The following is a 25,834-nucleotide window of genomic DNA, read 5'->3' on the forward strand; positions in this document are numbered from 1 at the left end:
GCTCCTCCCACCAGCCCACATGTAAACAAACGTAGCTGAGGGTGAAGCAGGTGCCCATCGCCAACCTGCGTATGTGTCTTAAGAACTGATTATTGAACAAGAAAAAATTGTTAAGCAAACACCACTTGATCATGGAAATTAACATTTCAGTGTGCCTGTACAATTTTTGCTGGTCTGGTTTGTAAAAGGTGCTCGATAGCACGTATCCCATCAACATGATTAATCCTGGTGTAAAGAGTTGAAATGTCCAATGTCATTAGACAGTAATCATCACACCAAGGTATATTATAAATTTGCTTTATAAAGTCCTCAGTGTCCTTAATATAAGAAGGCAGGCTTTTCACATACGGTTGTAGAAAGTAATAGATATATGGTGATGTCTATTCCAACAAGCTTTGATTGGCGGAGATAATTGGACGCCCAGGTAGTGTTTTTGCATCCTTAAACACTTTCGGAATATGGTATATGGAATATTCTTGGGAAACTCCTTGCATTTCTCTAATTTTGTATGGTAATCCGCTTTGACTTTTCCACACTTTACATGTTGCTTTTAACGTAACATTCAGGATCATTCAGTTGCTTGTTTGCCTCAGCAGTGTACATTGTAAAGGGCCAGAGAACTAAGTTCCCACCTTTCGCGCATTGTGGGTGACTTGTTGTGTACAGTCATTGGGTTTCATGTTAGGTTGTGATAAGCCATGTATTGACCACTTCTTTTGACTTTTTTTTTGTTTATTTGTTCTTAAAGCATTTTGATCTCACTCACGCATGTCATTGTAACGAGTTGCTTTGTAAATGTAATGCGTGCTTCAGATGCATTGGTTATTCTGCCCGCATTGCAAAGGTAACGAGTTGTTCGATGGTCATTGTATTTTCTGTTTCCCAATAAATATGGATAAATACAGATGGAAATGTTAAAAAAAAAATACCATAAAACCGGGAGACCTAAGTGTAAACCACAGACTTCATTTGAAAGGAAAATGCAAGGGAATGAGAGGCATTGTTAGCCAAAAGGCTGCATTTAAAGCATAGCAGAGCAAAACTGGCACCGTGCCTTTAAGACCTCACAGGACCCCCTGTATCCCATCAAGCCCCACAGGTGACAGTTAGGTCAGTTCTTTGTTCTGGCTCCTTCAGTGAACACCTACGAGGAGTAGATCTCGGCTCAGAACCAGATCCTCCTCAGCATCACAGACATAAATCTCCCACCTGGCCTACTTCTACAATGTATTCAGTAAGGGATTACTCACCCACACTTACTGACACTCCACCACAAGAGTTTCCCCAATAGATGATCTGACCACTTTCAACAAGGCTCCTATATTTTGGCTTTTTGTAAAATAATTTTTTTCAAAAATGAATTTTCTTCACTTCACTTGATTGCTTTCTTTACTTAGTTATTATTTCCTGTGGGGGGGAAAAAAGGCTCCACTCTATGTCAAGTGCCTGCTTGTGGCAAAAAGAAGGCACAGACTGACCCACACTCAGTCTCCATCATCTGTCTCCTCCCTGACACACATCTTCCTGAGATGTATCATCGTACAAGACCTCCATTGGTGTCGAAGCTTCAATGACCGACATTGGAGACACTCCACGCCTCCGGGGTCTCCTTTGATGGTGACACACTGCAGCTCGACGTCAAGACACACTTCACTGAGAGGAACTCTGTCGACAGCCGCACACTGCTGTGAGACGTTAACACTTGCTTCGCTGGCAAAAAGTCCATCAACTGCAACACCTCACCGTTCGACGTTTAGGCATGCATCGCCGAGAGGCCCCGTCAAATGCATCTCATTAACGTTGAGACATGCAACACCTACAAGGACTCTGTCAATGGCAGCACATGGCTGCTTGATGTCGAAACAGGATTCGCCTATGGTTTAGTCGATGAAACACCACCATTCTACGTCAAGGAAGCAGCCTAGCCAGCACTGAGAGTCCACACTGCGCAGACATCGAGGCATCTTTCACTCACAGACCCAGGACGAGCATCATCTAAACGCCAGAGGTCAAAGTCTCCATTCAGACACGGTTTCTTCAGAAGTGTAGATATTGCCTGATCAGCCAGAAGATCCTAAGACCCCAATTAACCTCTCACAACGCTGGCTAGAAAGCCTCTGTAACAAGCCTGTACATCACAGTCCAGACATTCCGGCACCTACATCATCTTTGTCCGTCATCTTTTTGGACATTGCACCATAGGGCAGCGTCAAGGCCACTGCTGCCTCTTGTCCCAGGCCTTCGGGAACCGGACATGGAACTCTTTCTGGCTCCAGCCTCTGAGAGCAGACCCCTCTTGGATCATGAAAAAGTAAAAGGCCCCAGACCAGGACCTGTTATTTCTAAGGACTGATCCACTACCTAACTCTGTCATCTTAGCGGCTGTTTGGAAGACGCACTCAATCTCAATTTCAAGCAGATGGACGATATTGGTAAGATGATGTGTGGCACTTCTGCCTCCTTAGTGAAGGTGAACACACATCTGCCTTGCTGGATAGATATGATAGGGCACTCTCTCTCCAGGTTCAAGGAGAATCTACCAATGAAGGAAAAGCAGGACTTTCAAGAGGTTCTCCATGAAGACGGCCTAGTAGCAAACCAGGTCATTAAGCGCAGTTGCTGATGCATCTGATCTTTCTGTGCATGGATATTCCCATGGCATCCGTGCCAGTAAAACATCTTGGCTTCGCCTTACAGGCCTAAAATCGGAGGCCCATCAGAGGATTCTCAATCTTCCTTTTACTAGGAATTCACTATTTGGCTTGCATGCGGCTGTTGAGATGGCCAAAATGAAGTCTGAGCTTGATATGCTCAAAGCTGTTGATCTAGAGAAACGCAAGGAATATCCGCGCAGATACAGGCTCTACAATAGGCGTTACTATCTACAGAGGATTCTAACCCCTCACCGGGCACCTCACCAACAGCACCAGTCCAGATCGCATTTTCATTACCGCAGACTAGATAGGGGAAGAGGAGCTCATCGTCAGCCAGCAACCTCTTCCAAAACACCAACCAAAAAATGAGCCCACACTTCCCCTTTCTCTGTTGCTTGCTTGTTGAGGGAAAGTATTGTCAAACACCTGAGATTCAAGTCACTTCTTCCTGCTGTCCATCTGAGGAAAACATCTGATCAGCAAGTCTTATTGCAAAATGAAGTAGCCAGTCTGCTCTGAAAGGAATCCATAGAGCAGGTCCCATTCTCTCAAAGGGGACTAGGTATTTACTCTCGCAACTTCTTAGTGAGGACAAAAGATATGATCTGAAAATACAGACCCAATCTGGATCTAAGTATGGGTGTGACTAGTCTCTTCCAAATTATTGTGAGCAGGTTAGTGTTATTTAGTATTATTCATCGATTTAGTGAATGTTGGCTGTCCATGTTCATTTGATTACTTATGTTCATTGAACTCACGAATAAAAAGAACTCTTTGTTTCTACCAAAAGCCTGAATATGGTTCATTATAAGAGAGAGGGTAATTTGACTCACTACTACAAAGACTTATGAATGTTTAAGGCCATAGAGGTCCAGTGCCTTGAGTCTATTCCCTCGAGAATATATTTGATCTAAATTGAGCAATACTCTCCAGGACCTGGGATCCTAGGGCCTCAGAACTCTAAATCATACTCAATAAGGATTCCATTATCCCTGGAGCGCTAGAAATATTTTGACTACTGAACCTTCTAACAAACAGAGACCTTGTTTAAATTGAAAATACTTACTACTTTGTACCAAAAAGAAAAAAGGAAAATCTGAAGGAAAAATGGCAACCTATGATAATAGGAGAGAAAGAAGGAACATCAGACTTGAGGAAATTTTTGATCCATTAGGAACCAATACAACAAGATCAACGAATGTTCTTAATACACAATCTGCAAAAAGTACTTTCCAGGCTTTGGAAAAAGCAGTCAAAAAAGAAACATCAAAATGGTGGGAAGGAGCGTCACTCAAGAAATACCTAGAACACAACCTGATACCGAGAGGTCTGAGAATCCTGATATTTCCACCAATAGAAACCACATTACCCGAAAAATTACAACTCTGGGAAGACAATCTCAGAACGGCATCCAACAACATGCTGAGACAACTAATAGATATTGCCCAGGAAGAATATGATAAATACAAACTGGAAGTGGACACACTGTCCAAAACTATTGAAGAAGCCAACTGGGGTGACATCACAGTTACAAATTATGCTATTCTGAACAAAGTCCTAGATGACTTCGAGGAAGACATTATTCAAAGGAAGAACCGCAAATTTCGACGCGACATGACTGATTATCAACAAGGTAGAGTCTATACTTTTGCAAAAAAGTATGACAACATTACTCCCACCACCACCACAAATCATGCAAGCAGCTCTTCTGAAATGATTCCATCATCCGATGTAGAATCCATAGAACAACCAGAAGAAGTGAGAAACACGAGACCACATGTAAATTTTCACGAGGAAGTTCTCCGACATCGTCTAGGAAATATACAAGACAACCGAACCCGACCACCAAATATACAAACAACAAAACCAAGTACATTGGGAGTGCAAACACGGGCACGAAGCAAAGAACTGACAAAGTCGGGACCGCCAGAACAGAAGTAACACCATGCAACCTAGTGGTCAATCTCTCAGATAGGACCCTGACCCCTATCCACCATCAAATATTAAATAAGGGCCTATCGTTCTGTCCCACATCTAGTTGGAACTTGGTACAGACCTCAAAAAATAGTTGATTAGCAAATTGCTAGTAAATGTACATTCAACTGTTGTTTTCAATATATTAAAATATATTTTTTATTAAATTATAACAAACTTTTAAAAAAAAAACTTCTATAAAAATATAAGAAATTCCCCATTCATTTTGATTATCTAAATTACAATTCAAATTGCAATCTGAGAGAATCTCTCTCTGCCTAAATGCATTACTACTCAATATTTCATATTCTTATACATGATTGGTTTGCTCTGCACATTGACATCTGCTCGGGTGCTACTCACTCACTTTTCAAATGTGCACAAGCCCTTTAATAGACATTAAAATATGGCTGTATAATATGTTGAGCTCTTAGATAGGGTAGCTCTATCGATTTCAGTTTGTTTTAAAGGAACGCATATAACTCTTCTGCATTCAAACCATTTGGGAATTTAGTATTAAGATTGATTATATATTTGCATTCCATCTGTCTAAGCTGCCTTTCTCTGTCCCCTCCTCTTAATGATTTGGGGATAGCGTTATCATGCAAATCATGCACGTCTGGCCACTGGATATGACCAGTCTCTGTATTTTTACTGCTCTAAGATGTTGGAGAATTCGACAATGAACTTGCAGAATTGTACTGCCTCCATGTGATATGTCGGATCTGCACGTTAGTATGTATACTGCGAATTCTGCTCTGCAATTGTAATTTCCTCTGATTTGGATAGGTTTAGAGCTTAAGGGTGTTATGTATTCCCTGGTGGTTGTTCCATGTAGGCATGCTATGCACCTATGGAATTTCTAGAAGTCATTTTGCTGTTGTAACCAGGTCTTTGGCCTAGCTGTCTCAGGACTGCTCTTTACAAGAGCATCTTTCATGGAGAATGGTCTTCTGAATGTTAACTGTGGTGCATTCGCCATCATAGGCTCCAACATGGCATTTCCTCTCACTAGATGGCAGTGTCGTTGCTGATAACTCCTTCTTGTTCATTGAAGTTAGTTATCATCCTAATAGGTTGTTTACTTTGCTCTATATTTTCTTTTTGGAACAAAATGGTTTCCCTATTTTTGTCTGCACTTTATCAAGAGTTGTTTTCAAAATGTCAGAATAACCTCTTTCTTTGAAATGGTCTAACATAACATCTCATCTTTTCCCATGTTCCACTCTTCAGTTACGCTACTATTCCTTTTCAGCCTAAGTAGCTCCCCATAGGGGATACTAGCCTTTAAATGGAGGATGAAAACTGCCAAAATTCATTGTGGAATTTCCTGCAGTTGATTTTCTAAATAATCATGTTTGTAACTTGCCCTGCCTTACAAACTCCTGTAAATCCAGCAATTCCACCTGCTCCCTACTGATGGTGCCACTAAAATGTAAATTCAGCGCATTCTGATTTATTAGTCTGATAAACTCAGTAGCTGACTGCTCTGACCCCTTCCAGATGACAAACAAGTCATCAATGAAGCGTAGCCATGTAATGACATGATCGTCCCACATTTTGTTGTGGTCCGTGATATGCACCTGCTCCTCCCACCAGCCCACATGTAAACAAACGTAGCTGAGGGTGAAGCAGGTGCCCATCGCCAACCTGCGTATGTGTCTTAAGAACTGATTATTGAACAAGAAAAAATTGTTAAGCAAACACCACTTGATCATGGAAATTAACATTTCAGTGTGCCTGTACAATTTTTGCTGGTCTGGTTTGTAAAAGGTGCTCGATAGCACGTATCCCATCAACATGATTAATCCTGGTGTAAAGAGTTGAAATGTCCAATGTCATTAGACAGTAATCATCACACCAAGGTATATTATAAATTTGCTTTATAAAGTCCTCAGTGTCCTTAATATAAGAAGGCAGGCTTTTCACATACGGTTGTAGAAAGTAATAGATATATGTTGATGTCTATTCCAACAAGCTTTGATTGGCGGAGATAATTGGACGCCCAGGTAGTGTTTTTGCATCCTTAAACACTTTCGGAATATGGTATATGGAATATTCTTGGGAAACTCCTTGCATTTCTCTAATTTTGTATGGTAATCCGCTTTGACTTTTCCACACTTTACATGTTGCTTTTAACGTAACATTCAGGATCATTCAGTTGCTTGTTTGCCTCAGCAGTGTACATTGTAAAGGGCCAGAGCACTAAGTTCCCACCTTTCGCGCATTGTGGGTGACTTGTTGTGTACAGTCATTGGGTTTCATGTTAGGTTGTGATAAGCCATGTATTGACCACTTCTTTTGACTTTTTTTTTGTTTATTTGTTCTTAAAGCATTTTGATCTCACTCACGCATGTCATTGTAACGAGTTGCTTTGTAAATGTAATGCGTGCTTCAGATGCATTCGTTATTCTGCCCGCATTGCAAAGGTAACGAGTTGTTCGATGGTCATTGTATTTTCTGTTTCCCAATAAATATGGATAAATACAGATGGAAATGTTAAAAAAAAAAATACCATAAAACCGGGAGACCTAAGTGTAAACCACAGACTTCATTTGAAAGGAAAATGCAAGGGAATGAGAGGCATTGTTAGCCAAAAGGCTGCATTTAAAGCATAGCAGAGCAAAACTGGCACCGTGCCTTTAAGACCTCACAGGACCCCCTGTATCCCATCAAGCCCCACAGGTGACAGTTAGGTCAGTTCTTTGTTCTGGCTCCTTCAGTGAACACCTACGAGGAGTAGATCTCGGCTCAGAACCAGATCCTCCTCAGCATCACAGACATAAATCTCCCACCTGGCCTACTTCTACAATGTATTCAGTAAGGGATTACTCACCCACACTTACTGACACTCCACCACGAGAGTTTCCCCAATAGATGATCTGACCACTTTCAACAAGGCTCCTATATTTTGGCTTTTTGTAAAATAATTTTTTTCAAAAATGAATTTTCTTCACTTCACTTGATTGCTTTCTTTACTTAGTTATTATTTCCTGTGGGGGGAAAAAAAGGCTCCACTCTATGTCAAGTGCCTGCTTGTGGCAAAAAGAAGGCACAGACTGACCCACACTCAGTCTCCATCATCTGTCTCCTCCCTGACACACATCTTCCTGAGATGTATCATCGTACGAGACCTCCATTGGTGTCGAAGCTTCAATGACCGACATTGGAGACACTCCACGCCTCCGGGGTCTCCTTTGATGGTGACACACTGCAGCTCGACGTCAAGACACACTTCACTGAGAGGAACTCTGTCGACAGCCGCACACTGCTGTGAGACGTTAACACTTGCTTCGCTGGCAAAAAGTCCATCAACTGCAACACCTCACCGTTCGACGTTTAGGCATGCATCGCCGAGAGGCCCCGTCAAATGCATCTCATTAACGTTGAGACATGCAACACCTACAAGGACTCTGTCAATGGCAGCACATGGCTGCTTGATGTCGAAACAGGATTCGCCTATGGTTTAGTCGATGGAACACCACCATTCTACGTCAAGGAAGCAGCCTAGCCAGCACTGAGAGTCCACACTGCGCAGACATCGAGGCATCTTTCACTCGCAGACCCAGGACGAGCATCATCTAAACGCCAGAGGTCAAAGTCTCCATTCAGACACGGTTTCTTCAGAAGTGTAGATATTGCCTGATCAGCCAGAAGATCCTAAGACCCCAATTAACCTCTCACAACGCTGGCTAGAAAGCCTCTGTAACAAGCCTGTACATCACAGTCCAGACATTCCGGCACCTACATCATCTTTGTCCGTCATCTTTTTGGACATTGCACCATAGGGCAGCGTCAAGGCCACTGCTGCCTCTTGTCCCAGGCCTTCGGGAACCGGACATGGAACTCTTTCTGGCTCCAGCCTCTGAGAGCAGACCCCTCTTGGATCATGAAAAAGTAAAAGGCCCCAGACCAGGACCTGTTATTTCTAAGGACTGATCCACTACCTAACTCTGTCATCTTAGCGGCTGTTTGGAAGACGCACTCAATCTCAATTTCAAGCAGATGGACGATATTGGTAAGATGATGTGTGGCACTTCTGCCTCCTTAGTGAAGGTGAACACACATCTGCCTTGCTGGATAGATATGATAGGGCACTCTCTCTCCAGGTTCAAGGAGAATCTACCAATGAAGGAAAAGCAGGACTTTCAAGAGGTTCTCCATGAAGACGGCCTAGTAGCAAACCAGGTCATTAAGCGCAGTTGCTGATGCATCTGATCTTTCTGTGCATGGATATTCCCATGGCATCCGTGCCAGTAAAACATCTTGGCTTCGCCTTACAGGCCTAAAATCGGAGGCCCATCAGAGGATTCTCAATCTTCCTTTTACTAGGAATTCACTATTTGGCTTGCATGCGGCTGTTGAGATGGCCAAAATGAAGACTGAGCTTGATATGCTCAAAGCTGTTGAGCTAGAGAAACGCAAGGAATATCCGCGCAGATACAGGCTCTACAATAGGCGTTACTATCTACAGAGGATTCTAACCCCTCACCGGGCACCTCACCAACAGCACCAGTCCAGATCGCATTTTCATTACCGCAGACTAGATAGGGGAAGAGGAGCTCATCGTCAGCCAGCAACCTCTTCCAAAACACCAACCAAAAAATGAGCCCACACTTCCCCTTTCTCTGTTGCTTGCTTGTTGAGGGAAAGTATTGTCAAACACCTGAGATTCAAGTCACTTCTTCCTGCTGTCCATCTGAGGAAAACATCTGATCAGCAAGTCTTATTGCAAAATGAAGTAGCCAGTCTGCTCTGAAAGGAATCCATAGAGCAGGTCCCATTCTCTCAAAGGGGACTAGGTATTTATTCTCGCAACTTCTTAGTGAGGACAAAAGATATGATCTGAAAATACAGACCCAATCTGGATCTAAGTATGGGTGTGACTAGTCTCTTCCAAATTATTGTGAGCAGGTTAGTGTTATTTAGTATTATTCATCGATTTAGTGAATATTAGGGCTTGATAGTGCTTAGCATGTGTCAAAATTAATTCGGTTCTTATAGAGGGTCACGTATGGAGTGACCTGGCAACCTATGCAGAGAGAGAAATGCTGCGCTAGAGAAGGTTAGTTGAAATTGGTGAAGTATAGAGTCCAATACCAGAGAGCTATGGTTAAGGCAAATCAATGCGGTCAGGCTTTTACCTGGGAATGTGCTTTCAAATTACTTTCCGTATATAACATCTCAATTTTGTCATGATATCTTCATTATCTCCACATTCTTTCAAAGTTTACTTGTATAATACAGGTATACCAGCCTCTGCACGAAACAATATATATGTGTACAATAACGAAAGTTACAACAGACTAAGCATATTGGGAGGGGGTCAGGAGGAGAAGATGTTGTTCAGTATAAAATAATACATACAGAGGACCGTCCGGTATTTTGTATTCTAGATTTTAACTATGCATTACCATTGTTACAATCATTATAAACATATTCTCCTTCTCGGTCACATCTCTTCGGTTTGTTATGGAAATTGGAAGGTTCCGGGGGCCCAATGGTGGATTTATAGAGAAAGGAGTTAATGAATTGGTTATGCCGGTTTAGGGGAGTAAAGCAACCCGTTTCGATACCAATGTATCGAAACCTCTACTCACAGGGAGTGGTCACACCAACTTCTCTCAGCTCATTAAATAACTTCCCCTAGGATTTACTCCTTTTTGTTTTTTCTTCCCTTGTCTTCGCACAGCCTTGAGAAAGCCCCGGCCCCAACTGAGCCTAGGGGGCGAAACACGTGTTGGCTGTCCATGTTCATTTGATTACTTATGTTCATTGAACTCACGAATAAAAAGAACTCTTTGTTTCTACCAAAAGCCTGAATATGGTTCATTATAAGAGAGAGGGTAATTTGACTCACTACTACAAAGACTTATGAATGTTTAAGGCCATAGAGGTCCAGTGCCTTGAGTCTATTCCCTCGAGAATATATTTTATCTAAATTGAGCAATACTCTCCAGGACCTGGGATCCTAGGGCCTCAGAACTCTAAATCATACTCAATAAGGATTCCATTATCCCTGGAGCGCTAGAAATATTTTGACTACTGAACCTTCTAACAAACAGAGACCTTGTTTAAATTGAAAATACTTACTACTTTGTACCAAAAAGAAAAAAGGAAAATCTGAAGGAAAAATGGCACCCTATGATAATAGGAGAGAAAGAAGGAACATCAGACTTGAGGAAATTTTTGATCCATTAGGAACCAATACAACAAGATCAACGAATGTTCTTAATACACAATCTGCAAAAAGTACTTTCCAGGCTTTGGAAAAAGCAGTCAAAAAAGAAACATCAAAATGGTGGGAAGGAGCGTCACTCAAGAAATACCTAGAACACAACCTGATACCGAGAGGTCTGAGAATCCTGATATTTCCACCAATAGAAACCACATTACCCGAAAAATTACAACTCTGGGAAGACAATCTCAGAACGGCATCCAACAACATGCTGAGACAACTAATAGATATTGCCCAGGAAGAATATGATAAATACAAACTGGAAGTGGACACACTGTCCAAAACTATTGAAGAAGCCAACTGGGGTGACATCACAGTTACAAATTATGCTATTCTGAACAAAGTCCTAGATGACTTCGAGGAAGACATTATTCAAAGGAAGAACCGCAAATTTCGACGCGACATGACTGATTATCAACAAGGCAGAGTCTATACTTTTGCAAAAAAGTATGACAACATTACTCCCACCACCACCACAAATCATGCAAGCAGCTCTTCTGAAATGATTCCATCATCCGATGTAGAATCCATAGAACAACCAGAAGAAGTGAGAAACACGAGACCACATGTAAATTTTCACGAGGAAGTTCTCCGACATCGTCTAGGAAATATACAAGACAACCGAACCCGACCACCAAATATACAAACAACAAAACCAAGTACATTGGGAGTGCAAACACGGGCACGAAGCAAAGAACTGACAAAGTCGGGACCGCCAGAACAGAAGTAACACCATGCAACCTAGTGGTCAATCTCTCAGATAGGACCCTGACCCCTATCCACCATCAAATATTAAATAAGGGCCTATCGTTCTGTCCCACATCTAGTTGGAACTTGGTACAGACCCAAGTGGATCTATACAAATTCACTCGGAAATTGAAACTACATTCCTTTTTCTCGGACGGAACCCAACAACAGAGACAAGCAGGTCACCCCAACATCACAAATCATCTCTCAGCTAAAGACTTAGAAGACATTAACTTACTAACCCACTTGTCTACGGATGCTCCAACAGATGACTTGGAATCCCTTACCAGCACGGCAGAAGAATTGGACATAGACATCTTTTACTGTAAAAATACAACACTTAGGGGCAAATCTAAATTCACGCCAATCCTACCAGCTGGCAACCCAATAGACACCTTCTTCTCGGCAGTGAGCAATGATCTGATATCTGAACATCACAAATACTTGGCTAAACGAAAATATCTCACACATAACATAACACGAAAAGAAGAACATGCACTATTGGAACTCAAAAATGACTCATCATTAACAATTAAGGAAGCAGACAAAGGAGGCAATATTGTCATCCTCAATACATCGGATTATCTTCAAGAAGCCGAACGCCAATTGCAAGACCCCGTCTGCTACAGCAAACTTACCAATAATCCAACCAAAGACATACAAAATAAACTGCTGTGCTTATTGAACAAATGGTACGACAAAGGCCTTCTAACACTGGCAGAAAAACAACTTCTCTTCATAGAAACGCCAGTAACTCCGACTCTATACCTGTTGCTCAAAGTCCATAAACCAGGTACACCTCCGAAAGGAAGACCCATTATTGCAGGTATCGACTCTATATGCTCCAGGATTGGGGCATATATTGATGAAGAACTACAGCCGTTCATGAGAGACCTTCCCTCATTCATCCGGGACACTAAGGATATACTACAGAAGCTGAATAACATCACATGGCAACCGGACTACCTTCTTTCAAGTATTGATGTCGTCAGTCTATATACGTCAATTCGACACCCTGATGGTATAGCGGCAGTAAGGAAATGCCTACTAGGAAGATCAGTACACTTCACCGCGAGAAATAACATGATTTTGGAATTCCTGGAATTTTGCCTATATAACAACTTTTTTCTATTCAATGGTACCTATTACCTACAAACCCAAGGTACGGCGATGGGGACAAAATTTGCTCCTCCGTACGCCTGTATCTTCATGGGGGAAGTAGAGCGTCACTGGATTTGGAAGGATCACGAACCAAACTACTCCGAGAATATAGTTATGTGGGGAAGATACATCGATGATGTGCTGCTAATATGGCAAGGATTTGAAGAACATCTACTTAACTTCCTCGGAACTCTGACACCAAATCAATGGGACATCAATATCACCTATACCATATCTAAAAACGAAATAGAGTTCCTGGACGTAAAAATATCTGTTGAAGAAAATTCCTTACTAACACAGTTTCATCGTAAAACCACAGCCGCTAACTCCATCCTACACGCGACCAGCAGTCATCCACAGCATACCATCAAAAATATACCATCAGGAGAATTCCGTAGGGCCAGAATCAACTGTAGCTCAGACCAAGGATTTGAAATACATTCAAGGGACATCACATCACGACTCGCCCAACGAGGATATAACACCAGTTCTCGTAGAAACATTCAACAACAAGTCTCCACTCTGGACAGAAACAATCTCCTACAAAACAGGAAAAAGAAGGAGACGGAACCTACCATACGCTTCCTTACTCCTTTTCACAACGGACATCATCACATACGTAAAGTGCTCAAAAAACATTGGAATCTATTAACATTAAACCCAACCGTCAGATCTGCAATAAAAGACCAACCACAACTCAGCTTTAAGAGAAGCAAAAATCTGAGAGACTCACTATGCCCATCATTCTTTGAAGCCAAACAAAAAACGACAACTTTTTTACAGAAACCACATGGATTCTACACATGCTCCAACTGCTCGATATGCAAACTAGGTCAATCAAAACTACAACAAACAACAATAAATGGACATACCATTGCTATCAATGATTTCATCAACTGTGAGAGCACCCATGTGATCTACCTTATCACATGTCCATGTGGTCAACATTACATTGGGAGCACAACCCGCCCACTCAAAAAGCGGATACAGGAACCCTATCGCAACATCCATAAAACAGACGATAGACAACCTCTAGTTGAACATTACAATCTGTACCATGAACACAATCGGAACTTTGTCTTTTGCGGCTTAGAAAAGATTCGACAACCCGACAGAGGAGGCAATTTGGAACAACGTCTGAGACAGAAGGAAAGCTCCTACATAATCCGTTGTGGAACTGTAGAATTTGGTCTCAACACAGATCACGAGTGGCATCATTGGCTGTAAAAACATACTTGCCACATCACATTGCCACTGAAAAGACTGAAATGAATGTCGAAACGTCTCCAGAAACAAGGATGATGACACTCATGTGTATATACGTAATTCGGTTTTTATAATGTATTGTTGCTTTCCTCTTCTCTCTCTCTCTCTCTCTTTTCTGCCAAACTCTTCCTCGACCTGAAAGTTGTAATCATTTTCGCGCTTCCTCCTGACTGGCCCTACTAAAAGTCTTTGATTAAAAAGAGTAATAAGCCCCATAAAGGAGAAAAAAAGAAAAAAACAATAAATAAAAAAAAAAAATTCTTGAGGTTTCCTTCTCACCAAAACAACGCGGAAATCAAAAAAACAATGTAATCAATATCCAAATGAAAGATAAGCAATAAAATCATAGGAGTAAAGCAAACCCTACGCAACTTTGGTCACTGCTTATAATAAATATAGACCAGAAGCAGTGAACTTACTCAACTTTACATTGCCCTTCGGCCACTTCAAGATGGCGTCGGTGGTTTTATTAAACCATTAGTGTTTAGTAACAAGACCAAATTTAAATCAACCGAATGGAGCACTTGTAGTTCTTGTATTCTTATGACTACATCACAAGATGGCGCAGACCAACCAAGTAACCTCTTATAACCGGTCGCGCAAATTAAAAATAAAAATAAAAATAAATACTTTTACAAAATATATTAAGTAGGGAAAAGAGCTAATAAAAACAGAACGTAATAGGATGAAAAACCTCATTCCAATAATGACAACAAGTAACTAGATCTAAGATATAGACTGTTTCGCTAAAGAAACAAAACAACACTCCAAGATGGCGCAGGAAAACGACCTTGTCTGACGCAAGTAACACGTGACTGGCCGCACTAACCCGTTTAAGATGGCCGCGGACCAGAACGCGAATACACCGAGCGGAAGAATACCAGAGACGGCAATCCCGCCGTGATCCCAACTTCAAGCCTGAAAGTAAGTAAACTACCACTAGGAAATGCCTTTCAAACATAGCTTAGCTTGCGCTTGGGTCTCAAAAAGTATTTTTTCCCCCATCATGGGCCCATACATTGGTATCGAAACGGGTTGCTTTACTCCCCTAAACCGGCATAACCAATTCATTAACTCCTTTCTCTATAAATCCACCATTGGGCCCCCGGAACCTTCCAATTTCCATAACAAACCGAAGAGATGTGACCGAGAAGGAGAATATGTTTGTAATGATTGTAACAATGGTAATGCATAGTTAAAATCTAGAATACAAAATACCGGACGGTCCTCTGTATGTATTATTTTATACTGAACAACATCTTCTCCTCCTGACCCCCTCCCAATATGCTTAGTCTGTTGTAACTTTCGTTATTGTACACATATATATTGTTTCGTGCAGAGGCTGGTATACCTGTATTATACAAGTAACCTGTGAAAGAATGTGGAGATAATGAAGATATCATGACAAAATTGAGATGTTATATACGGAAAGTAATTTGAAAGCACATTCCCAGGTAAAAGCCTGACCGCATTGATTTGCCTTAACCATAGCTCTCTGGTATTGGACTCTATACTTCACCAATTTCAACTAACCTTCTCTAGCGCAGCATTTCTCTCTCTGCATAGGTTGCCAGGTCACTCCATACGTGACCCTCTATAAGAACCAAATTAATTTTGACACATGCTAAGCACTATCAAGCCCTAATATTCACTAAATCGATGAATAATACTAAATAACACTAACCTGCTCACAATAATTTGGAAGAGACTAGTCACACCCATACTTACCTATGGACACGGGTTTTTTTCAACATCACGCTTTAACCCTTTTTCTAAAAAACCTCTACTCACTGGGAGTGGTCACACCAACTTCTCTCAGCTCATTAAATAACTTCCCCTAGGATTTACTCCTTTTTGTTTTTTCTTCCCTTGTCTTCGCACAGCCTTGAGAAAGCCCCGGCTCCAACTGAGCCTAGGGGGCGAAACACGTGTTGGCTGTCCATGTTCATTTGATTACTTATGTTCATTGAACTCACGAATAAAAAGAACTCTTTGTTTCTACCAAAAGCCTGAATATGGTTCATTATAAGAGAGAGGGTAATTTGACTCACTACTACAAAGACTTATGAATGCTTAAGGCCATAGAGGTCCAGTGCCTTGAGTCTATTCCCTCGAGAATATATTTTATCTAAATTGAGCAATACTCTCCAGGACCTGGGATCCTAGGGCCTCAGAACTCTAAACCAATCTGGATCTAAGGCCTCTTAACAAGTTCATATGCAAAGAAACATTCTGTATGCTTGCCCTTCACCAGATCTAACCCCAACTTCATCAGGGTGACTGCATGTGTTCCATCGATCTCCAGGATGCCAACTTCACATTCAGATTGTGAGGAAGCATCAGAAGGTTCTACGCTTCAAAGTGACACCCAAACACTACCAGTACAAAGTACTTCCATTCGTGCTCAAACCAGCACCTTGCACATCCTCGAAATGCATGGCATTAGTAGCAACATCCCTGCGCAGGAGGAAAATATTTGTCTACCCATACTTAGACGACTGGCTTATCAAAAGCTTCTCCCCATCACAAACAGAAGAACATTTCAGATCTGCCTCAAATCTCTGCAAAATCCTGGCTTACAGGTCAACTTCAAGAAGTCTATGCATTTACCAACTCAAAAAACCTGGGGTCAACTCTAGACACAAAAGGCACAAGAGTGTATCGTTCGGAGGAGAAATGATCCTCAAACAGTACTAAATGTTACACTCTCCTCCACACTCGTAATGCATTGGCCAGACAGGTGGTGTCTCTGCTAGGATTGACGGCCTCTTGTATCTTCATCGTCCCCAATACCAGATTGCATATTAGGCCTCTACAGCAAGCTCTGGAAGATCAGTGGTCTCAGGTTTCGGACCACTGGGAGGACAAACTGCTTCTCTCGCAAGATGCGAAAAAGTCGCTGCCATGGTGGATGCAGCGCCAACATCTACTGGTTAGTGATCCCTTTCACCAGGAACTTTCAGCACAGACTCATCATGGATGCTTCCCTCCAGGGTTGGGGGGCTCACAGGGGCCCTATACAAACTCAAGGCCTGTTGTCGGACAAGGAGCAACAGTACCACATCATCATGCTGGAGCTGAGGCAGTCCATTTAGCCTTGAAGTCTTTTTATCCATCCATAAAGGCAAGCTCTCTCCTGATAGAAATGGACAACATGACCACAATGCACTATTTGAACAAACAAGGGGGCACTCGTTCTTGTCCCCTATCTCTAGAAGCGCAAGCCATCTGGAAATTGCTTATTGCCAGGGACCTGATAATCTCCGCCATACACCTGCCAGGAACACTAAACACCCAAGTAGGTAGACTCTCTCAGTCAAAATTTCGCAGAAGCTCACAACTATATTCTAAACTAAGGCGTTTCACAAGACATCTTTCTGGAATGGGGGAAGCCACAAATCAACCTGTTTGCAGACAAAAACAAGAGAAAATGCCAAGGCAACTCCTCCAGGTTCTCCCGACCAGAATCAAAGGGGACTGCTCCTTTGATAAATTGATCTGGGAGATTTCTCCACGCTTTTCTCCAAATTCCGTTGCTTCCTGTAGTAATCAGCAAACTGTACAGATCCTAGACCAGAATGATTCTCAAAGCACCTGAATGGCCTCACCAGTGGTGGTTTCCAGGCCTGCAATGCCTATCAGAAAGGCCACAAAAGAGGTTGCCATGCAGACAGGATCTCCTTTACAAGTTTGGAGGGCAGATTTTCCATCCAAGCCTGCCCTCGCTGAGCTTGACAGCATGGCTCCTGAATTCCTCCAGTATGGACATTTAGGCCTCTCGCAAGACTGTATGGACATTTTGAGATAGTGCAAGAGACTTTAGGCCAGAAAATCCTATGCATTCAAGTGGAAATGGTTCTACTTGTGGTGTGCCCATAATGGTCATCGTCCAATTTTGGGTCAAGAGAGTGTAATGTTGACTGTAGTGGTCGCAGCAATGAGCAATTGGGAACAATACACAATACGATATGGGATATCTGTAACATATGTCAATCCACAAGTGTATACTTTTGTATGATGCTTATCTGAAGCTTGTTTTCATGTTTAATAAAGATTTTTTTTTTTTAAAGAGTGTAATCTTACCTTATCTCCTACATTTATGAACTTTACTCTACAGTTTTCCTCTATAAAGGTACACCTTGCAGCCATAACTTCTTACAGAAAATCTCCTACACTGATTTATTTCTTTCAGATGCCTGTGTTAAAAGTTTTTTTTATAAGGGATACCCCCAGTAAGATCACCTTCTCCCCTGTGGGAACTCAATGTGGTTTTTTCAAAACTAATGGACCCTCCATTTGAGCCTTTACACAACGCTTCCTTACATTATCTCAACAGGAAAACTGCTTTTCTGGTGGCTATTACTTCAGCACTTACAGTATAATCTAGTCTCTATATGCTAAAGAGCCCTATATAGTTTTTCTTGCTAACACAGTGGTTATGAGAACCCACCTGAGCTTCCTTCTCAAGGTGATTTCTGATTTTCACATCAACCAGTTTCACTTCCAACATTTTTTCAGAACCCTTCCACACCAGCAGAAAGGGATCTACACGTGTTACATCTCTTTGTAAACTATTGTCCAATGAGAACAGGCACAACTTCCTACAAACAGAACATATCAAGATGGATTCTATCCTGTGCAGTGTTTTCCTACCAGTTAGCCAACAATTACTTACCTGTCAGATCTAGGAACCATTCTAGGGCCAAATAAGCAACTGCAGATCTACTAAGAAATGTACCCATTCCTGAAATATGCAAGGCTGCAACATGGAATCAGTACATACATTTGCTAAGCATTACTGTCTAGACTCAGACAGATACTCAAGTAGGGCAGGCTTATTTAAGAAATCTATTTGGATAATTGTAATAACTATTAATACATTTATTTTATTCGTCCACAGGTGTGTGGGATGGGCTTGCTATTCTATTCAATGCTTATGACTATTGATAAGGACCCCATGGAAGAGAAGGATACATTGCTTACTTGTAATCATAGTTCTCCATTATTTAATCTTTTATAGATCCTCATGCTCGAATCATTCCACGTCATCGTAGTAGTAGTCCCACGGTACCATAGTAAAGCAGTATGTAATAATATATTAGCCTATAATAGCAATGGAAAGTCATTTTAATAGCCTATCCATGTCCTTTTATAAAAACAAAAGTAGTAAACTAGACCTATAACCAATCAGGTGTTAGCACCCTCTAGAACACGCCAAACAGAGTCTGAGTCCCTCAGATTTTCTATCACACATCATGTGAAGGGAGTCTCCCTGAGTTCTGATCAGTTTTTCCTTTTATAATTCAACTTTTCTACATCTGCAATGTCTCACGCAAAGACTGACTCGATTACGTCTATCCTCAACATCAGGTAAAGGAGTGCAGGATTTGCCTGCACTTTTTCTTCTGAAATAGTAAGAGACAGAGAGGGAAGGGTACTTCTGTGGCTGCAGAAGTCTAAATCCCAAAAATCCAGGTTCTCTGAGGAGGACAGCTATTTACCTGACAGACCCACAAAAGGTCAAGATCCTCTGACGGGAGTAGAAAGGCCTTGAAGACACACCATAAAGATCCCCTGAGAAAGGAGAAACTTAAACTCATCTCCACAGGGGCAGCCTCTTCCCAACCTACTACTCCATCTGAGAAAAAAGCGTAACGAAAACATTCTCCTTTCTCAGAACCATCGACGTCGAGGACAAAAAAATCCTCTCAAAACGCCATCAACGACAACACCACTGTTGACGCTGGTATCTACAGCGACGACCGTCACCACAGTCTCATCGATGAAGCCATTGTCGTTTCATCGACCAAGGTGATATCCTCCTCTTAGTTTCCGTTTTGAGTTGACTTCGACTGGTCCTACGTCCAAATCACGCCAAGAAATATCCCTCCACCACTAACGACCAGGATAACACCTGCTTCCCATATCGCACCATCCCCAAAGGAGGACAGGTCACCCCCCTAAGGAGAGAGAAGGAGATATCTCTGATCCTCAACAACCACAAGATGAATATCTGGTCCCTACTCCATCCCCTCTGCCATCTCATTCTGCAGAAGACCCCCCCCCCCCTCCACCACCACCCAAGAGGACATTGGGGATTTCCATAATCTGATGGACCAAGCTGCGGCACAATTCCATCTACCAACTTCTGTCAAGTAGTCCGAATTTATGGAACAATCCAGAAAGTCTGTAAAAGCCATCCCTATTACAGACTATATCTGGGGTGAGGGGATGCAAATCATAAAAGTCCAGCTACAGTAGCACCAGTACCATCTTGCCTCAACAAAAAATACAAGCTCACTGATGATTCCCCTGCTTGCCTCATCAGTCATCCCAAGCCTGACTCTGTCATTTCTCATGCAGTGCAAAGGCTCTCCAAAAATCCTTCCCCACCAATCTGTGTGCCGCCAGACAAAAAGAGCAGGCACTTGGACAATATAGGAAAGAGATTCTCCCTCCTGTCTGCCATCACTGTTTGAGCAGCAAACTCACTAGCGAGCCTGGGGCACTATGACTGACAGATGTGGTCAGATGTCAGCAGTCTGCTAGATTTGATTCCTAAAGACAGGAAGGCGGAGGCAAAGAAAATTTTACACGAAGGTGAACGCACTTTCTCAGAAATTATCGACTGTGCTCTTGACATCGCCTCCACAGGCTTTTGTCAGTTGGCTGGAGCAGCAGTCTTAAGGCACCAAGGATGGCTCAAAGCTGCCTCTTTTAAGATCTGAGGTACAATCAAAGATACTGGACATGGCCAACGACGGTGTGGCTTTGTTTGGGAAACAGGTTGATGACGCCTTATTAGCCATAAAGACAGACATGGACACCGCCAGATCTCTTGGCATGCTCCAGTTCAAGAAGCTGCCCTTTCGAGGAGCTATAGGAAGAGGTTTCTCAAGCTGCAGAGGCGGCTATCAGAGAACTCAACATTATTAACCTCCATCCCAATATAGGCCTACCTACGATCAGGCCTATCGCCAAACCTCCCTAGGCAGCCTATAACAAGCAAGGATCACACTGGAAGAAAACCCCACCGCCACCCCCCACCCACCCCTGGTTGTCATTCCAGCACCAAAACAGTGATCTGAATCGGGTACCGGCTACATCTGCTCCTTCCACCAATGTGGGATAGAATATCTCCAACTACCTCCCCCACTGGAAAAAGATAACATCAGACAAATGGGTGTTGTACTTGGTAAACTGTGGACATACCCTAGAGTTTGTGCAGTGACCACCAAACTGTCCTCCAAAAGGAGCACACCAACCTCGTCTTCACTTACTGAGGAAAGAAGCTCTATAATGCTGTCCAAGTGTGCTATAGAAAGGGTTCCTTGTTCTCAGAAGGGCATGAGATTCTACTCTCTTTTTTTCCTTATTCGAAAGAAATCAGGAAAGTGAAGACCCAGCCTGGACCTCAGGAGACTGGAATAATTTCTGCGCAAGCAATCTTTTTGTATGATTATTCTTTCCGACATTGTCCACCTATTAAACAGCGGAGACTACATGGCCTCCCTGGATTTACAAGATGCTTACTTCCACATTTCTATACATCCAAAGCATTGCAAGTATCTCTGTTTTACCATAGCTGTTACCAATTACCAGTTCAGGGTCCTTCAAGTCCACTCTTCGGATTTTCAGAAAATGTCTCCCCCCAGTAGCAGCAACACTTCGTAAGCAAGGTCAACATGTATTCGCTTACATAGACAACTTTCTGCTAAAAGCCTCCAGGGCTACCATGGCCTGCCTTTCACTTTTTCACAGGCTAGGCTTTACAGTAAATTACCCCAAATCCATCCAAAGTCAGAGAAGGATGTTTTTGGCTGCCAACCTCGATACCATAAGAAACAAGGCTTATCTGTCACAAGACTGACAACAAAGATTATTAAACCTGGCCCTAAAGATCTCAAAAAGAAGGTCCGTTCCAGTGTGGATGTTCAAGTGGCTTCTCGGCATGATCTTCACAGTAAACCTGGTCCCGCTAGCCCTGCTGAAAATGAGGCTATTGTAGGAGGAGCTCTAGTTCCAAAGGGTCCAATCGACAGGCTCCTGCGAATATTTGATCAGCATTACCTCAAAGATGCGAGAGACACTAAAGTGGTGGTCTCAAGAATCTCCTGTCTCGCAAGGTCTCGCATTCCCGACTTCGATACCAGATTACGTCATCACTACCGATGCCTCCATGGAAGGCTGGAGTTGCCATTTGCAGGACATGAAAATTCAAGGGAAACGATCTGCACTCCAGAGGTCGATGCACATCAATCGTCTAGAGCTCAAGGCTATTTTCCTCCCTCTTCAAGCTTTCCATCCGCACATAGCAGGATCCTCTGTGCTGGTCCCTACAGACAACATGGCCAGCATGTTTTACATCAACAAGCAAGAGGGGTCAAAGTCCCTAACTCTCTCTCAAAAGGCACAAGACTTTTAGAATTGGCTGGCAGACCACAGCATAACTTTAAAAGCTGTGCACGTTTCAGGAGTAAACAACACCTTAGCGGACACTCTTAGCAGAACCAGAGAGTTGCCACGAGAAGCAACTGGATCAGCTGGTGTTGAACAGGTTCTTCTCGCGCTGGGGCAAACGAACAGTGGATCTTTTTGTGACGAACAAGAATACCAGTTCTACAAACACAAAGTTAATTCCCAACGTTCCATTGCAATTTCATCCCAATTAACCTATTATACCGCGCACTTCCTTTCTAAATCCGGAATCTCCAGCTGAAAGGTCACTACTTGGACATTAAACATTGTCTCAAATGTTATCTCCATCATACCATGCAATACAAAAAATCTTATCAGCTGTTAGTCTCTTACGGACTCTCTCATAAAGATACAGCAGTCACAAAAGCTACCATCGACAAATGGATCTCTGCCGCTATACAATTCTGTCACAAGGCTGGTAAACCACACTCAGCTAGAGCGAAGTAGCACTCTACAAGAGCAATATCGACCCCAGCTGCTGTCTTTGCAGGCGTCCCGCTGGAGAAAACTTTCTGTGATATAATATAAAAAGAGCATCAACACGTTCACGCAGCACTACTCTAGAATAAGCACAGAAAAGTGATGCAGCAGTAGGATAGGCGGTTTTCCGTCATCTGTTTCAATGAGGTGAGCCACTGTAAATATATGTAATGTGGATATGTCTTTGCTAACGTATATTACAGCATTGTATACTGCACTATTGTCTCTTCTAATAGAGATTATTTACGTTAAGCATGCATACTGGTGTAATATATTTCTAGATGTACATATAGATACATTTTATAGATATACATGTATAGGTTTTGGACATGTGCTAAACTGTTACCCAACATTCTCAAGGGTACCTTTACATATTTAGATTTATTTAGCAACAAAACTGCTGTCTATTCTAATTCAAGCAAGTGAATCTGTGAAAGATCCAATACTGAAGAAGAAAATTACTTATCTGTATCTGCAGTTCTCCAGTATTGGTATCTTTCATATATTCACATGTTACCCACCCTCCTCCCCATAGAGGCTTCCCTCATAGATCTGGATTATTTATTGCCACTTGTGCTCGAAAATCTGTGGGACTCGGCCTCTGTTTGGAGTATGCTAGAGGGTGCTATTGCCTAATTGGTTATAGTTCAAGTTTGGTCCTTCCTAAAAAGGACATCAATAGACTATTAAAATGACTTTGCATTGCCATTAGAGCCTATGATATTATTACATACTGCTTTACTATGGTACCGTGGGACTCCCACTTCGACGGGGAATAATTCAAGCATGTGAATCTATGAAAGATACCAATACTGGAGAACTGCAGTTACAGGTTAGAAACTAATTTTCTTCTCTTCCAGGGGAATCCTTATCAAAGTCATAAGCAACCCTCCCTCCTCCCCGGGTGCATATAAAGCAGCTTAAACATATTTTGTACATCTAAAACTGATAGCAGCTATCAGTTTTTTTTCTTAATATGTTCCACTGACATGACATCCAGAGGCGGAGTTGTGACTCGAGCCTGCATGTCACTACTTGGTAGCGCTGGAGATCATTGCCTGGGAAAATGTTTTCAAGACCAGTCTGAAGCCTTTAAGGAGTGTTAATGAGGTGGGGAATCTGCAAGTGCATTGCATGTCCACCAGAAATATTCCTGAAAATAAGTATCTTTTTCTTTTGGTTACGACCCTTGGACCAACATCATCATCTTTCAAGATGTTAATGCCTTATGAACGCAGCAAACCTCTGGGATCGAATCCCAAACGTTTATCTTCTGTTTACATGCGAGTCCTTTATCTAATCTTCTTTTCAATTGTTTACTCACTATTTTTAATTGTAATAGTGTAATTATTATTTGCATAATTTGTTTTCCTAAATGTAAAATCCTATATCTTAAAATTCACATTTTCTCTACAGACCTGGAGGAATGAAGGTTTGTTTGCCTTGTATAAAGGATTTTGGCCAAACTGGCTGAGGCTCGGTCCATGGAATATTATTGTATCCTTTAATATGTTTGTGATTTCATATCTTCTTTATTGATGCCTTCGATTTTGTTGCAAAACAATTTGTAAATGTTTTCCCTCATTCATGGGCTTTTTAGTGTGATTGGATGTTATTTTTATTTTGTCAGGGAAAGAGTGTAAATTCCCTGCAATTAATCTGGGCTAAATTGAAGGTTTCCCAGGTGGGTTTAGTGTTAATGGTGGGTTCAGTGGTAAGTTATTGCAGAAACAAATTGTTTTTGTGAATAGAATTGCCTATGCTTGATCTTGGAGCACCTGTGTATGATCCCCTAGACCTGAATGATGGATTAATTGGTTGATGGTCTAAAAAAAGAATGTAGGAGGAGTTCAACAAGTTGCTTTAGAGTACTGATTGAACTAGAAGAAAAGAGTCCATGTTTGTCCAAGACTCTGCAGGTGCAGTCTGCATGGTTTGCTGGCCCATGCTATAGGTAGCCCTGAGATTATTCAATATGTGATTGGCTGAAGTTAATGTGCAGAGTTTCTGAAAAAATAAGTGATAAAGATGTGTAAGCTGCAGTTGAGTGTTTTGAGCTGATGAGAATCATTAGAAAATATTCTGAGCTCTTGAGGGGGTACGCAGAAAAGAAATCCCCTAAATGTGGTTACTCCTTCAAAAGATGTCAGTGGGAGCAGTACACACTAACACTGGACAAAGGGAAAATGTTCTACCTGTCTCACCATGCCCAACTGGGCCCAAGTTGGGTCACTCACATGTACCAAAATGTGCCTAGATAGGTATGCTAATATTTCTCAGAGAACAACTACATTTTGCTGAACAGGACATGTTGCTAGAGGCCAAGGGTAGCTCTTGTTCTTTAGAGAGGTGGTACGTTAATTTTTGGGGGTTTTTTCTTCTTGATGTTGGGTTTTGGTTGTGGAGAATCTGTAGTTCATGCAAGCTAGAAAACGATTTTACCCTCTCTGCCTGTGGGAAGTTTGGTATGGTCTCCTGGGATCTATGAGAAAAAGGTTTGCTCCGCTGTGGTGGCCACCACTTAACACTCCAAATCCTAGAGGTGGTTCTGGAACTCTAATGCTTTTACATGACTGAATTGACAAGTAACTCGCTTCCATACAATTTTCTGTGTACCTTATGTCATGGGAAGAACGAATGGATGTTTATGAATTCGAAGAAAATACTTGATTAAAAGTAAATAACCTTTCTTTAGCTATCATGATATTTTAGTAGGAAGCCCATTCCAAAGAAAGAAAGACTTAATGGATAGAAAAAGCTAATGAAGTGATTCACTCATACTGATTGTATAACAAAGCTTTGACCACTACTGTATCTGCCCCAGCATCAGAGGAAA

The 25,834-nt window shown here is 42.0% G+C and overlaps 1 protein-coding gene across 1 annotated transcript in view; it reads left to right on the forward strand.

The window, feature by feature from the left end:
• The window catches only part of SLC25A30 (solute carrier family 25 member 30), a 224,294-nt gene that overhangs the window by 169,426 nt on the left and 29,034 nt on the right, over window positions 1-25,834 (forward strand). Inside the window, exon 9 of the mRNA XM_085621828.1 lies at window positions 24,415-24,495. Coding sequence (XP_085477954.1) covers window positions 24,415-24,495 — 81 coding nt within the window. The remainder of the gene's footprint in view (window positions 1-24,414; window positions 24,496-25,834) is intronic.

This window comes from Triturus cristatus, chromosome 8 (assembly GCF_964204655.1).
Source record: "Triturus cristatus chromosome 8, aTriCri1.1, whole genome shotgun sequence".
Lineage (NCBI taxonomy): Eukaryota > Metazoa > Chordata > Amphibia > Caudata > Salamandridae > Triturus > Triturus cristatus.